Raw genomic sequence first — 12,231 nt, 5'->3', positions numbered from 1 at the left:
CTGTGGAGTGTAGGACTGTGAATGCGTGCAATTGACTGTAGAAGTTACGACCTGCTTGACTCGATTTTTTAAAATGAATATTGCACCGTTCCATAAATAACTTAAGTACTTAGCAAATACACACTTTTATTTTTTTTCCTAATTTTTAGGAGATTTGGTAATTTTATTAGAGCTGAAACTGTTATTTATTAAAAAAAATATACAAAATTTTACATTTAAAAAATACACTGCCATCTATCACGTATATTAGGAAGCTTGTCAACAATCTGAGTGGCGACATCTTATGGAAATTCATGATATTGCAGCGAGACTAGTACTTCGTAGTTCTTCTAGCACCGTGTAGAGGGCAGTTTAAAAGATCCTGCTAAATAAAAATCTAGTTCTAAATAAATGGTTGGAGAAATTTTTTACTACTGTACATAGAGGGAGCGGCAATGTATTTATAATTATTTTGAAAATCCCAACTGCGTAGGTTGTCATCAGTTTAGCTCATCAGGTCGTCATCAGCTTAGCTCTGCGCAAATATTGTGATGTAGTAAATATCATACCTCACAACTCCTCAGCAAACAGAAGAAAGCCACAGATTTAAGACTTAATGCTGCTTTATAGTAGGTATGTAGGTAGGAACACACATTCCACTGAACTGTTCATACCTACGATTCTTTAAAAACCTAAACAAACGCGGATCAAGTCGCAGGCTAAAGTCACATAAAAATAAGTATTAATTACCCATTTAAACCAAAATGCCTAACTTAAGTTTTGATTTTGGTACAAAGAAACGCAAAACTTTCTAAGTTCTCAATTCGACGGGTGCAAAGTGAAATGAGTTGCCTATATATTATATACAAAACATCAGCTTTTCTTTTAGGTAATTTGTTGGTTTTATGTGACAAAAGTACAAAGAATAAAGGCAATATTTGTTCATTTCCTGCCGCTAAGCGAACTAATGCTCCGGTGCGATGTCGCGTGGAAACTGATTAGGGGTACGTCTACCATACTCCCTAACAAGTAAGCCAGCTACCATTTTAGACTGCATCAACATTTCAGGTGAGATTACTAGAATAAATATATAGATAGTGGGTTAAGCCATGAATGTGTGTTACACCACATACCTACTTTTTTATCGTAAACAACAATTACAAATGTAAAATTTAAAATAATTATGACTAAGTAGGTATTTTGTTTACTTATTGATTGCATCCCATTACACCAATAAAGTACTTTAATTAAACAGCGTTACATTACGTCTTACATTTCAACGTTATCATTCATTTCCCCTTTTGTTTTTTTTTAAATTAGGTATAACATGGCTTCCAATACATTTTGACGGCCGATTAACGCAGTTTGCAGCGACCCTGCTTTCTGAGTCCAAGGCCGTGGGTTCGATTCCCACAACTGGACCATGTTTGTGTCATGAGCATGAATGTTTTTCAGTGTCTGAGTGTTTATATATATATTCTAAGTATGTATGTATATTATTTTTAAAAAACATTCATCAGTCATCTTAGCACCCATAACACAAGCTACGCTTAAATTGGGGCTAGATGACGATGTGTCGTAGTATATTTATTTATTTTTAAAGTTACTACCACGGAATTAAGAACCCTCATTCAGCCATAACTACATGCAGTGCATTGTGCCCAAAAACGATCATTGTGCGTTGAAATGATCAGCGGGCGATAGACAGAGCTATGCTAGGTGTATCTCTACTCGATCAGGTCAGAAATTAGGAGATCAAAAGAACTATGTCCAGCAGTGGACGTTAATTGGTTGAATTGATGATGGTCATGATGAATGAACCTACATAATATCTTTCATATCATACTGTACCTACACCTAAAGAGTTATTTAGCATACATTTCCTGTAATCGTCATCATCAAATCAACCCGTTACCGGCCCATTACAGGGCACGGGTCTCCTCCTACATTGAGAAAGGGTTAAGGCTGTAGTCCACCACGCTGGCCCAGTGATTGGTAGACTCCACACACCTTTGAGAACACTATGTAGAACTCTCAGGGATGCAGGTTTTCCTTCACCGTTGAAGCAAGTGATATTTTTATTACTTCAAACGCACATAACTTAGAAAAGTTAGAGGTGCGTGTGTGCTAAGATAAAGGAACAATATTGTATACCTTGTATACGGTGCCCTTTTATATAGTATCAAGAAAAGTATCTAGTAATTTTCTACATTTTACTTTGCACCGGCCAAGTAAATTGTAGAAAATTACTAGGTACGTAGATACTTAAAAATGTTGTAGGAAAGAAAATATTTATTTCTTGCTTTTTACTGGTTTAAAACCGGTCGTTTTTTTTTGTCACAATTGTTTTCTCGCTTTTTAGTTGTATGGTTTGCTCTATGTTCTTAAAGCCAAAAATATCTATCCATAATACCTACCTTTCGCAATAAACTGCTTTTAACGAAGCCGGGGAGTTAATGGCAGAGGAATGTTGTAGTTACTTAATATTATATTGTTCGGGTGGCCATCCGTGGTCTTCATAACCATTTTCATCATTCACCAACAAATGGTGTTTTTCGAAAGAAAATTCACAGGTACCTAACCTTAAAAATACTCAAATAGATGTGCCTAAAATATTTGAAGAGTTCTCTCGATTTCTCCAATAGATCTTTACGAAATTGAAATGGAGGAGAATGCCTCTGAGGATACAAAAAAAATTATCTAAATATACAAAATAAAATTAAAAACATTCGAATTGAGCACCTCCTCCTTTTTTAAATCGGTTGAAAAATTCATTATAATGCATATCAGTGAATTTAGTAACATATTATATAAATAAACGGAACCTACTTATCGACTTATGTTGTTAAAATTTCATGGACGCAAACTTCTACAACACGCTTCGCTTTGCTATGTTTCTAATAACACAATGATCCAGAATGCTGGATTCCAATAAACTTTCACCATACACTTTTACTAAATCGAGAGTGAATAGCCATCTTCTAGGGAAGTTTCACCTAGTACTACACGATTTTATTATCATACTAGCGGACTCTCGCGACTTCGTCCGCGTATGAGTCAATTGAGAAGCTAGAATAGATCTGATGCTAACATAATAATCATCGTGGCTAGCTCTGTACTTATTTTTTACGTTGTATACTGAGTTAGTAAGTTGTCATTATTTTAGATGATACATCCATCCATATATATGTACACCAATACATCCATCGTCACAAACTTTCGCATTTATAATATTAGTAGGATGGTACGCATGCATTCGATCGTTGTCCCATATGCCTTGCGACTTGCTGTTATCTGTGAAGGGTTATGTCCTTTATCTCCGACCACATTTATTAGATTTTCATTAAAATAATACAATACATGCTTCATAGTATACACCTTCAAATAAAAAAAGAATTATTAAATTCGGTTAAAATTTAACGGAGCTATGAAGTAAAAAAATTTAAAATTGTTAAAAATTATTATACCATTTACCGGAGAAAACTTATCGGGTATAAAAAGTATCCTATATGTTGACCCGGAATATCAACTACCACTATACCAATTTTTTTTAAATCCGTTTAGTAGTTTTCACGTGATGCCCGGACAGACAGACCGACAGAAAGACAGACGGACGAAAATAAAATAAAAATCAGTTTTGGACTCAGTATCGATTATAAGCATCCCCCGGTCAAAATTTAAAAAATTTATTAAATGTACAGAAATCTTCCAGTAGCAGTTTTATTTAAAGTATATTATTTTCAGGTGCAAGAAAAGACCATAATTTTGAACAATTTATTTCTTTAATCATCCTGATTTTAAGGACCCCACCCTGATCTACCCTTACTGCTAACTGGCGTGCCACTACTAGTAGCTGGGTTTCCACCGACTATCCTTATCGTCAACATTTCATCATCATCTTCTTCAGGCTTTTGTTCAGGTTCCTGTAAAACGTCATAATCTTCTAAAGATTTTCTGTTTTCCAAATTCTTTCCTTCACCGAAGAATATAATTTGCCCTACATGTTTTAGCTGGTCCCTTGGATGATTAGTAATGGCATCGTTTGCATAAATAGATTCTATTTCTTTAACTAATTCGCCGGATCTTTTGTGTCTCGTGTGTTTCGTGGCTCTCTTTTGGCTAGTTGGCTTTATATTTTCAGAATAACCTGTATGGTTATCTTTCGGAAACGTAACAACTTCTGTCGTAGATCTTACTTGCATTGGTACATTAATATCAGCAGACATATAGGGATAATTATTCCTAGCTTTTCTGTCGTTTGAATTTTCTGTAGGTTCCCCAAGCCTTTCTTTAGATTCGTATAAATATTCATTGTTTTCTTCATTAGTAAGTTTTTCATTTAATTCTTTTGTTAACTCTTCTTTCTCAGGCAAACCTGAACGGATAGCTTCGTGACATGTTGGTTGTCTACACAAGTTTGGAGTTATACTGCCTTGTGATGAAGAAATAAAATCATTTCTCAAGCCCAAAGGTATTATTGCTAGAATTCTTGGTGGATAAACCAAAGTCACAATAATAGCTTCTAAATATGGGATATTATATGGTATTACGCATTTCTTACTAGCTATAAGCTTTTCAAATACCAGAGGATCACTCAATAAAATAGGACGTAGTTCTAGATTTGCCAACGTTAAAATGTTTCCATTTGAATCGTGTAAGTCGCCATCACTGGAAAGGTGAATACCATTTTCATACAAAGCTTTAATTAAAAGTCTCCTTAGTAAATGAAAATTAATTGCATTAGACATAAAAGGTCTATTTGAGAGTATGCTTAGCCTCTGTTTACTAAGCCAACTATTAAATATTGGATGATCATATTTGCTAGACAAATATTCAATGGACTTTGAATCAGTGGGTCTACTTTGACTCATAATACCAAATACACCAGGATTTTGAGATTTTAAAGGTATATATTTAACTAGTCCTCCCAAACCGGGCAATGCATCTATTGGCATATTTGATCCATTAGTATCAATAAGTGTACCTTTTGTCGAATGATTTGGTTGCCAAAATGGTAAATTAAAATTTTGGTTTAGATTGTTGTTATGTGATTGGGGAAGAGCTTTAGGTGATGTTATCAGTGTGTTTTTGTCATTTTCTCCAGGTTTATTAAGATTATCCAATATAGTTATTTCATCTGGAGTATGCTTTGCCAAATTGATTAGATTCAAGCCTTTGGCCGAAGTACCAATACCACTGTCTTGGTTATTTGCATAAGATTTATCAGGTACATTTATTTCATCTGGAAGAATATGCACTAAAGTAATTGGATCAAAGTCGGTAGGAAGAACATCATTACCATTTTCTTGGTTTTTTTTGTAAGTATTAGTAGGTATTTTTATTTCGTTTGGAGGGCGCTCCACTAAAGAGCTTGGATTAAAGTCTTGATGCCATGCTTCATTATTATTTTCTTGTTGATTTGTATAAATTTTATCAGGTACATTCGTTTTATCAGGAACAATGTGCACTGAAGTAATTGGATCAAAATCTGAGAGAAAAGCATAGGTATCATTTTCTTGGTTATATGCATAAGTTTTATCATGTAGATTTATTTTGCCTGGAAGAACATGCATTAAAGTAGTTGAACCTAAGTTGGTAAGAAGAGCATCGTTATCAATTTCTTGTTTATTATTATAAGTATTAGTCGGTATTTTTATTTCGTCTGGAGGGCGCTCTACCAAAGAGCTTGGATTAAAGTCTTGATACCAAACTTCATTATTATTATTTTTTTGATTTGCATAACTATTAACAGGTGCATTTGTTTTATCTGGAAAAATGTGCACTAAAGTAATTGGATCAAAGTCTGCAGGAAAAACATCATTATCATTTTCTTGTTTGTTTTTGTATGTATTAGAATTTATTTTTATTTCATCTGGAGGGCCCTCCACTGAACTGACTGGATCAAAATCTTCATGCCAAGGTTCATTATTATATTCTTGTTGATCTGCATAAGTGTTATTAGGTACATTTGTTTTATTCAGAAAATTATGAACTAAAATGATTGGGTTAGAGTATGTAGGCGAGGCCAAATTATCGTTTTCGTGTTGGTTATCAGATGAAGGAGTATTTAATATTTCAAAATATGGTGCATTGATTATATTTTCAGTACCTTCATTTTCTGGGATAACATCTACATCTTCTAAAGTTTTATTAAAAAACACACTGCTTAATAGATCACTAATTCCTTCGGGTACAATTGATTCAAATTTATCACCTAGGTTTAATGTCAAATCTGGAAATAGGGTTTGCTTTTTCCAATTTGGTATATAAGCATTTAACTTGTTAGATAGTTTACTCTTATAAAAGTAAACAACCAGTCTTTCTTGTTCATCATTAGGTGTAAAATATTGCGAGACTAGCCTTTCTGTGGCCGTTTGCGGAAAACAAACACATTTTTCTGTATTCCAATCTTCTATATTTTCTAGTCTTGAGATCTTATTGCCTGATTTATCATCTTCAAGGCTTCTTAATTGTGATTTCCTGTGGAATAAAGGTTCATTTACCTATTATTAGTGTAAAGTAGTGGTGAATATTATAAAATAAATTAAATAGATTACCTGACATGGAAAGATAGTACAATGAGACACACAGAAAATATGATCTGTAAAGATAAAATATGATTAAAGTGCATATAACGATCTGTGGTTCAGATTAATAATGAAGGCATTAATCTGATGACCAGCTCATGTTAGAATTATCAAAAAATATAATTACTGACTGATCGGCGATTTAAGGTCATGAGAGGGGGGTTTTTTCGCTTCTCTTACTGCTCGGCTTGCATGGGTAGGAGACAATTATCTCCCCGGGAAAAGGATAAAAACGTATTTTCTCCCGCAGCTTTTTCAACTCTCAGAGCATTGTCGCACAAATGGAAACAATATCCAAATAATATATCTTTAAACGAGCAATTCTTGTATATATAGATATAATTCGTATCTCGGAATCGGCTCGGATTTTCATGAAAGAACAAGGGGTTTTCGAGGGCGATAAATCGATCTAGCTAGGATTCATTTTAAGAAAATGTCATTTTATTTGTGTTTTCCGGTAATAGCCCATTTGGTGCAGACGAAGTTGCACGGGTCAGCTAGTGTGTAATAATAAACGGGAGTAAATTTCACCTATTCCATCTTCCCGTGCTCTAGCAGGTGGACACGTTCATTATATCCCCTGTCAGGGGATATAATCGGGAATATTAACGGGGATATAATCGGGGGAATATAATTTTTATCTCCTGGGTTATTCAATACCCGTAGTTTGGTCCTCAAGATGGGTGGCGTGCTATTATTACACATAGTTGGGAGAGGCTGGCCAGTGGCCACGTAGTGCTTAAGCGGGGGTAACATTTACAGACATTTATCGCCGGATTCGCAGTAGTTTGCGAGAGCGAGAGTTCTCATAGCAATGTTGTTAGTTGGTAAGTTTGAGGATTAGCTATAACGACTCGTACCCATTGTATCTCCCGGAAACGTGAAATTATCCATGAAATTTTAGCACATAAAAAAAAAGTCTCGTCAGCCATACCGCCACGTATGTACGTACCGTTCCGGTTATTACACTAAGTTGTAACCTTAGTTGATGATTAGGAGCATGATAGATTCAATCAATTGACTTATAACTTTCGGATTAACACACTGCTTCATCCTAGGCTGCCCAACCATCTCATGATGGTTGTTTGTTCTCGATGGTTGGCTGCACAACGCAATCATTAACCATCTCCACAATCAAAACCGTATTTAATATTTAAGGTCATACCAACCTTAAATTTACCCATATCTTAACTCGTATCTGATATAACTACACCATTACACTAACTGAAAAAGGCTCAGCATTCGCTCATATTTATAACATCGGAATAATAATTAGTCAAAACAAATAATTACTCATAGAGCACAATTAACTGAGACAAATGTAATTATTTTTTAAAAGTGAAACTGTTAATTTACATTTCAACGCTTACTTAAATTTATAGATGTAAGAAAACTTATTTTTTTATTACAAAACTTCATCTAGATCGTTTCAACGCATTTTAGTGCGGTTTACAATTTATCACGGATTGGTTTATGGGACCGGATATTTGGAATCTAAGACGAGTTTTCGCAATCATACGAGCTATTTTCAAGCTTGGATGATTGGCGAAATTGGCCTTCGATTCTAAATATCCTTTTTAATCGTAATGAGTTTTAGCAAAGATTAAATTTATTCGATTATCATTTAGCAATTTAGAGATGAATAATTTTTGTTGGGAGGGAAAAAATATATAATATCAGATCACTGGCTGTTTTCTCGCACGCAATAAAAAATAAACAAGTGACATCGCGGACGACAAATCAAACGTCAAATAAAATAATCTTATGAAAATATTTAATTGTAAAACAAATAAAAATGCTCTGTGAAAATTTAATGCTCCAATCGAACTCGATATTGATGAAAAGAAATCTGATTTCAATTTTTGCGGACAAATTCGGTCGTGACCCATGGATGAAAGTTATTACAAAATGTCTGGTCAGCAACATTACTTACTCTAGTCCAACTGGAGTTCCTGGATCAGGGGCTGGAAAAGGAGGAGGTGCTGGTGGCTCTGTTAGAGAATCCGGTGGAGGATTAGGCCAGTTTGGGGCTGCACAAGAAGAACAATTCTTCTTTAACAAGCAAAGAGAGCAATTGGAGAAGATTAAGAAGAAGCTAAAGGATGCAAAGTCAGGAGATCTGACGCGTAAAGAGGAGAAATAATATAAATGTACTTGGATTTTATATAATTTTGTTCGGAAAACTTTGTTATAAAATCTTAATAAAATGGTATGAGTGTTAATCGACAAAATTTTAAACTATAGACCACTCTTTTGAAAAAGAAAAATATTTGACAAAATCGAGCGAATCCTTTTTGGATATGTATTGGGTTTCTGTTAAAATTCTCAGTGACAGCTTGCAGTTTAAAAAAAAAACATTTTTTCAACTCCTCAGTGGCTACCCTCGTAACTCGGAGACGACGTTAAGCCACCTGGAATGCCCTCCCAGCTTCCGTCTTCCCCGATACCTATAATCTGGGTACCTTCAAATCAAGAGTGAAGAGGCATCTTCTAGGCAAGCGCGCTTCATCTTGGCTGCATTATCACTTACCATCAGGTGTGATTTCAGTCAAGCACTTGTCTATATATTTTTTAAAAAAATCTGTGCCGTTTATTATCTTTTACATGTATTAGTTAACAGTTAAAACATGGCAGTCACCAGGCAGTGTGGTAGGCTGGTAGGTCTATTCCCACAAAAATCAGCTATGAAAGGAATCTGTGCTCAGTGGCGGGAGGTCTGAGGATGATTAACATTTTAAACAGCCTTTACAATTCTTTCCTTTATAATATCATATGATATAAAATTAGTATACACTGCTTTTTACACGCTTTATATTAGCTTCACCTGTATGTATGTTTGTAAACGACTACTTTGGACTTGATATTGACCCTCTTCAAACAGTCTGATTTCAATTAAACTTTGTAGATATTGAGAACCGATGACAATTCAAAGCATAAAAATTTTTTGGCTTCTAAAATCAGTAATTTGGAAAATAATAACAGTTATAGTTATCAAGGAATCGGTAGTAGAATAGATTAAATAACAGTTATAAAAATGACAAAAAACACGCATTTATAAATAAACCAAACTGAAAAGTGAAAACTAATAATAGTTTTAAAAACTATAAAAAACAGGTTTTATATAGAAAACCAAATTAATAAATAAAAAATAAATTTTAATAAATTCGAATTAATAATACTTAATATAAAAAATGCTAACAAATATAAATGAATAACAGTGATAATAAGAAAATATGTTTTATTTAATAAAAAAGCGTGATAGTGTTGTTGTTGCGCTATAGATATATATGTTCTACAGCTGTAATAAAAATTAAGTTGAATCGCTAACTCTTGGAAAATTTCATGCAAGAATTTTAGATAACGTATTTTGCGTGTTAAATTGATCTATAAAAAAGATTATTAAATAAGTAGAGCTTGCAATATAAGAGTTTTTCTTCTTTTTATTTGGCCAAATTAGTGTAAATACGCCCTATATGCCAATATTTTATAGCTTAGCAACTAAGGAAAGATTATAGAACATAGACCATTATAGACTTGTAGAAGTAAATTTGACAATGGAAGATGAAAATAAAAGCGTCCAAGTGTGATAAAGACTTCTCAGACTTATATTACATAAACAAGAATTGAATTGACTTATAGTAGCTCATTCATCCATAGTCTACCATAAACAAGGTTTTGAGTAACATTTATGTATTTGTACTACTTTTGTACTCTTTGGGTGTGATGTTGGCATCTCAGAATGAATATATAAATAGCTGTGTAAATAACCATTTTTAATATGTTACCATCGTCAATAACCACAAGTTACGTTACCACACATACACAAGGTACGATATCGGTCACAACTTTTACAATTTTAAGCTTTTAAATATCCACTATCACTAACTTTCGGGATTCTTCTAAAATATTGCAATTAAGATGTCCATCTTTAGAAATACAAGAAGAATTACGGAATTGACTGTACAAAACAAACTGTTTACTACTCCACCAAGAATATTTCATGGAATTGTCAATAGGGATAAAAAAAATTCAAAAAAAAAACTAGAAATAGAGAAAAGCCTACTAGAATTGGAAGTGACATGCATATCTCGAAAGAGTTTCGCTTCTAAACGAGAGCTTGTAAAGCCAGAGGTCTATGATATTACACCGCACAATCACGTCGATACAAGGAATAAAGTATTAGCCAATGATTTGAGAGCTAATAGAAACCAAATAATATATCACCGAATATTTACCGTACCCAATGCAAAACAACGACAGGCATTTTTTAAGAGACCATCCGTAAATGTGAATTGGCTGACGAAGAAAAGGGATGAAAAGTTTGATGCAGGAAGTCAGTCAACAAAACGCTTTGACAAACTAAGCTCTGCCAATAAAGCTGGATTTTTCCGTAAAACTAATAACCGGGGAATACTAATGGAAATGGAAAAGAAAGTTAAAGACAAAAGTCTGGAACCAGATACTCCCAAGAAGAGCTAAGTATGAATTACATTTTTTACACTTGTGGAAAGCGTAGAAAAATGCTGGAAAAAATAATTCATGAAGAATGATGACAATCTTAGTAACTTTGAAATATCCTAATCATCAACTTTTGGTGTTTCTTCTGAAATATTATAAGTTATTAAGATTACAATCTTTAGTAATATAAGAGAAACACCGTAACCGATGCTGAGTTATCACAGAAAAAGAAAATTAAGGTCTTAAACCAGATGTACCTTAAAAAGTGAAATGATTGGAACGTGCGCTTAACCAAAGGCGCTTAGAAAGATATATAAATAAATATCAACTCGAGAAATAAAGGATTTTAGTAAAACATTTTGAGTTGCTAGTTAAATAGTTATTCTTAGTGCACTTGTTGCAAGCAAAGTAAAAATATATACACCATAAAATAACTATAACAACACGTATTTTCAAGAATAATATATGGTATAGTAAAAAGTTTTTTTTTCTTTAGATTAAATTTAGATATTAGATCTAAAGATAAACTAAGTGAAGTATCATCCGGCATCGGTGGTACGACTAGGAATGATAGTTCCTTTTCGTGCAGCGGCATAAGTTGGTGGCACAATAGCAGTAGCAGACAAAATAGTACCATACGATACAGTACACGAGGCCAGGTAGCATAGCTTCTTACGAGTTATACAACGTGTACATGAAACCCGAAATAATACTTCAGAGGCTTTAGAGGTACATTATTTACTGTCTCTGAGACTAATCTGTGAAACCGAAACGCTAATAGTTTTTGAGTAAACCATTGCCATAGTTTTTACTGAAAGAAGCAAAAAAGCAAATACAGCCCTAACATCACATGCGATAATAAAATAAAGTGACTTCTGTCACTTTATTAGGTACGCGTCGCGTAGCGTAGGTACTACACGTGCAAGTCTCTAATCTTCAATAGGGTTGTCAGAAACACTTGGAATGTATTGATTTTTTTATTGTATGGAAAAATAAATATGCTTCTTTTGATTTAATACTTTTACAGGGTGATTCCTTATGAAATATACTCATGCACCCTTTAACAGTATTTCGTAATTCCGTTACACGTTGTATAATTGCTGAACCAGTGGACATCTTGTCGGCTTTCTATAATCAAATTCTAATAATTACTGTGTGAAGAAAAATATAGTTTCAATACCTATCCATTGATCCATAATATTGGTGA

General features: G+C 33.7%; 1 protein-coding gene across 1 annotated transcript; it reads right to left on the bottom strand.

Annotated features, from left to right (window-relative positions):
- Positions 1–3,739: 3,739 nt before the first annotated feature.
- LOC120625113 lies at positions 3,740–6,498 on the bottom strand. The gene has a single exon (XM_039892045.1). The coding sequence runs from the start codon at positions 5,550–5,552 to the stop codon at positions 3,777–3,779; it is 1,776 nt and encodes a 591-aa protein (XP_039747979.1). The 5' UTR covers positions 5,553–6,498; the 3' UTR covers positions 3,740–3,776.
- Positions 6,499–12,231: the final 5,733 nt, after the last annotated feature.

Source organism: Pararge aegeria, chromosome 7 (assembly GCF_905163445.1).
Source record: "Pararge aegeria chromosome 7, ilParAegt1.1, whole genome shotgun sequence".
NCBI lineage: Eukaryota > Metazoa > Arthropoda > Insecta > Lepidoptera > Nymphalidae > Pararge > Pararge aegeria.
The sequence above is the reverse complement of the archived record's forward strand: the minus strand, read 5'-3'. Positions and strand labels throughout refer to the sequence as shown.

What these genes read in the sequence shown, in the direction of transcription:
- LOC120625113 (XM_039892045.1), bottom strand. Translation starts at nt 5,552, where the DNA reads ATGCATGTTCTTCCAGGCAAAATAAATCTACATGATAAAACTTATGCA.